This window comes from Dendroctonus ponderosae, unplaced genomic scaffold (assembly GCF_020466585.1).
Source record: "Dendroctonus ponderosae isolate FM_Combo_2020 unplaced genomic scaffold, Dpon_F_20191213v2 Dpon_F_20191213_3, whole genome shotgun sequence".
NCBI lineage: Eukaryota > Metazoa > Arthropoda > Insecta > Coleoptera > Curculionidae > Dendroctonus > Dendroctonus ponderosae.
In genome coordinates, this window is record NW_026018508.1 from 16,605,392 (window position 1) to 16,610,134 (window position 4,743).

Genomic DNA, 4,743 nt, shown 5'->3' on the forward strand with positions numbered 1-4,743 from the left:
TTCTCAAGAACCATTCGAGTCACAGAATTCGTTTTGGCATCGTTGGATAGAGAATTGGAAAGTCAATTCAGTCGTAACAACGCGAGTGAGGAAATTCGAGTAGTTTTGACCCAGAAAGCGAAATTTGAATATCAGACACTTAGGTGCAAGAATATGCCAACATTTCATGTTTTCCATCCCGTTTTTGCTCATTTCTCGGAGGCCAAATGAGCAAGAACGCTCATTTGTACATCATTCTAGACAGAAATAAATGGCCTTTTTTAAAAGGAAACCAACGATAAGGAAATGTTCGCAGTTTTCTCAAAAAATGCTTGAATTCAAGAAGTTTTAGATTTGCGTGGTTTTCTTTGAGTTGCAAAATCCACTTGAACATGACGCTGCTTTTTTCGAGGTTTCTCAAGAACCATTCGATCCAGAGAATTCGTTTTGGCATAGTTGGATAGAGAATTGAATAAATTGAATGAATTGAATGCCGCCTTGGGTTTGCTTACCACTGGAAGCAAACCACTTCTGAAGATGCAAGCCACTCGTGCTTGCGAAACGTCAAGAAGAAATTCTACCGAACGACGGCCTAAAAACCCGAAAAACCCATTAGTTTCAAGGAATGGCCTCGAAAGTCTATCTCTTTTGATATTTGAGAGTTTTTTCATTATTCAGTAAAATTCCCATAAGTTTTGTTACACTTGCCTTCTGGCTTTTCGCTCGTTTTTGTGGTCATCATTTAGGTATATTAGTTCTGTTTAATACTCGATGAATCCCAGCACATAAAGTTATCGCGGGCCTAAAATTATATCGAAAAAGTACCTACTCGCGTTAACATATCCTTGCCTTGATCAGTTGCATATCTTTAAAAACCACGAGAACTTTTTATTTGGCAACTGGAACAAATATTTTTTCTCAATAAAAGTTTGTGGTGTATGATAATTTTAACCGGTCACATCAGTCTAGTGAAGCGGAAAGCCAACGGGTTGCATTAAGCAAATAAAAAGTGAAAAATACCTACGAGTCCTTTTAAAAAGGATTTCTTTTCCTCCCAGCGTGTGCACCACTTGGCCATCCCGGATAGTTTCCTGCTTGAGTCTTCCTTTGACGAAGTGATTAACGATTACGCTCTCGGTGAATTCCGGAACACTAAAGGGGTAAAAACCCCAGTCGATGGGGTGCCATCGTTGGAACGCATGGTCGGTCGGGACAAACACAGTGTATTCTTCACCTGGAAATTGTTTCAATTTTATTGCATCTTTTGCTCTCGATTAGCAACAGTTGAATTTTTCCTAAAAATATCATAAAATTGCATTGCATTTATTAAACATTTGGTTGTACTAATTGCATTTTTTACCGTCGCATCATGTAATTTCGCTTTATTGCATTTACTGCTGGCTAAGCATATTTTTGGAACCGAAACCGAAAAATGACCACTTAGTGGAAAACATCCGGTCGCATATTCGCTGAAATGCCCGCAATAAAACCAAAACCTTTTCCATTTTGCCTTTATCCATGAACAAAGCCCCATTCTGTCCCTATCTAATTCAAATTTGATTCTGTCCAGGAAAATAAATGGAAAGGTCAGGCTATTTAAATCAATTTCCAGTCTAATGGAAAGGGCCCTCGCACGCATTTTCACCTCATCGTCACGCATTATTGAGACAACCGTGACCTCTGCTTAGTCCGAGAGCTGAAGAATTCAGCCCGTATCTTTCGGGAAAGACTTGATTCGAACATTCTATCAGTGTGTCTATCCCTAGCGGAAAAAAATAGTATTCTTGAATGATAGGGAATGACAGTGAACACGCAGTCCCTGCAAGCACTGTTGCCAGCTTATCTGACCAATCAAAATTGAGAAAATGTTGACGTTCTGACATGCTCGCCAACGTCATTTATTTACTATTGTGGTGGAACTCGTACCAACCTTTGGTTTTAAAAGAGACAGACATCTAAGAATCATGTATTTGTCTTTATCTAAGCTAAGATTTAACTAAGATTAAGTATTTATTTCCAAACCGTTTATAGATACTTATTAAAAATTGGTTTTTGTTTTTTTAAGCATGGTTCATTGCTTCTGTGTCCGATTGAGGTAAGGTAATGTACCAGTGAAATGAATACAGTTTTAACTGCTTAAGGATATTCATTTACCAAATTGAAAGTAAAAGGGTAATTTCATTTATGTAGCCGCTTTCCTTCAGCACTTTATAATGAATTGGAAAATGAGTCTATGCTCCCTAAAGAGACTGAAGTAAATGTACCTTTCAGGAAAAATAGAATAGCACAATGGAATCCATTGCAAATTGTGAAAAATCAAAGAAGCTATCGCTCCTTGTCCCGYAATTTGTCCACAGCAGGTCCCAAATGACAAGGCTTATTCTCGTGTAGGATCCATAACGAATGTATATTTAATGAACAATAAAATACCATCTCCACCAACTATGTACAAAGATTTTCGGGACTTCTAAACAGCCTTACAAATTTATGGTCTGTTAGATCAAATGAAATCTTGTCCCAGGGATGTTGTGGAACCCCAAATTATTCCGTAGCATCATCCACATCCTCAGTTATCATGTCATTTAATATAATATTATCGAATTTCTCAACTTGCATTTTAAAACTAAATTAAGCACAACTCGCCAAAAAGATCGATACACCCGTTCCTCAGATACAAAACATAAACAAATACGATTTGAGGTTGGAAAACCCGGGGAGATGCCCCTCTACTGGGTCGTACTCTCTCAATTTTTTTTTCAAGAATACCGTTTCGGCCGACTGTTATAAAACCCCGCCCACTTCTCTCGGCTGATTTACTCCCTAGTCGATGTCCTTTCAAACAATGCGGTTGCAAAGTACTCGGACTAAAACTGAACCAAAACAAGTCGCTTTACCTTCTCTGAGTAATCGGGACACATTTGACCTGGAAACGAAGTGCTGGAAGACCCTAACGCGGCTCTTGAGGAACGACAGCACTTCCATCACGTTCTCCACAAACGACGTGTTCGATTGATTCTTGCCGGCCTCTTTCGGATCCAGGACGGCCGAAAGCGGCCTGATATTTGCGTGTTTCCCGATTGAGGGTGAGGGCAATTGGACCGATCCGTTCCTCATTATGGGCTCCTCGTCTGGAAACAGATAGCTGTCGACGATAACGAGAATTCTGCAATTTAGATAAATACATTCATTAGACCGGGAATCTATTAGTTGGTGCAGGGCTTGCCAGGAAACATTTTCGTTCATTTGGCTCGAGATTTACATTAGCAACCCATTCGCAATAGGGAACAGCCACGTTAGTAAGTGTTTCGTGTCTAGGCAGTTTATCGAAAACTTTGGAGAAATTACTGTTATCTATTTCCATGCAATTATTATCTTTTGTAAGCTTAACAACAGGATTTAGTATATCCAGACTGTTTACTGTTAAGAACTCCATTCTCACCCATTGGGAACTTCAATTTTCTTCTCCAGCACTGTAACGTTGTTGGCAGTAACGACCCCCTTAGGATCCACTCGTACCGTCACTGTTCGTCCACCCAAAGTGGGCAGCGAGACATCCGAAGTGCTCAGATTGGTCAAATCCAGTTTGCTGGAGAGAATAACGTGGTCCAAAAGCAGCCTCTTTACCAGCTCTGGTTGCTGCAGGAGATTCTCGGCTCGACTGGTTGGTGAATTTTTGGGCGCAAATATCGTAAAGGGTTTGTCTGCAAACGAGAAAAAAACGATAAATTTCTCTTCCCCTGCTAATGCTAAGGCCCACTATTATTTCAGAAGGCATCTTGTCGAGCCATTAAACTTTTCATTCAGTGTAACGGATCAGATATGGGGCCGATTCGATGCGGACGAGGAGAGAATACGACCGCGTTTATATCCGGAAATGTGTATAGAAATGGGAATTTAATATCGCGGATATTAAATTTATTCTAGACGAAACGAAATTTTATTCTAGGGCGATTTTGGGGGGATGTGCGGCCTAGAAACGATATTTTCGAAATTCGCAAAGTGAAGGATTCTTAAAGGTGTTTTCGAGCTGTTGACTCAGTTTTAATAACACGCCATCAAAGCTGTCGTTCGGGTGACTCGCCGTCGAGATTTAACGGTACCCGCAGAAAATCCTCAGGTTCAGCACGGTATTTAGTAATATCCGAAGTCATTGTCCCTTTTCTTCGCACAAATGATTGGTTACGCATACCTTGAACTTTCGGGTATGCCTGAAATTTCTCTTTAATATGCAACACGTCCAAGTTGAGTGACCGGCCGTTGGAATTTTCGCTCTTTAGGCCCCTTCAGCACGCCATGTGTCCTTTTATTGATTGAATACAACTCCACTTTGTAGGCAGATAATTACGGTAATTAGTTTTTCGAGCCGGCAACTTTTTCCAGCAGGAATTTGCTGTTGCTTTTTCTGCACGTCGTTAATGTTTTACCATCATCAGGTTTGCACACATTTGATGATTGGATGGAATCAGGGGCGGATCCAGCTTTAAATTCAGGGGGGGGGGTTATGTAGAAAAAATACAGTCTTCTGTTGTCTATGAAATCAGGAAAATTATCGCCGTTTTGTGCAAGGGTGGCGTAAGATTATTGCAAAATTTCATGTTTTCCGTCCCGTTTTGCATGTTTCTCGGAAGCAAACGCTCGTTTTTACATCATTCCAAAGAGAACTAAATGACCTTTTTAGAAAGTGAACCATCGATAAGGAAATGTTGCAGTTTTCTGAAAAAATGCTTGAATTCAAGAAGTTTTAGATTTGCGTGGTTTTTTGTT

General features: G+C 40.1%; 1 protein-coding gene across 1 annotated transcript in view; it reads right to left on the minus strand.

Moving 5' to 3' along the window:
* Positions 1 to 4,743, minus strand: part of LOC109538651 (transforming growth factor-beta-induced protein ig-h3) — a gene marked incomplete at its 3' end in the record, with an annotated part of 20,219 nt that overhangs the window by 2,586 nt on the left and 12,890 nt on the right. The window contains 3 exon segments of the mRNA XM_019906001.2: positions 1,004 to 1,213; positions 2,874 to 3,142; positions 3,419 to 3,680. Of these exon segments, the coding sequence (XP_019761560.1) occupies positions 1,004 to 1,213; positions 2,874 to 3,142; positions 3,419 to 3,680 (741 nt within the window).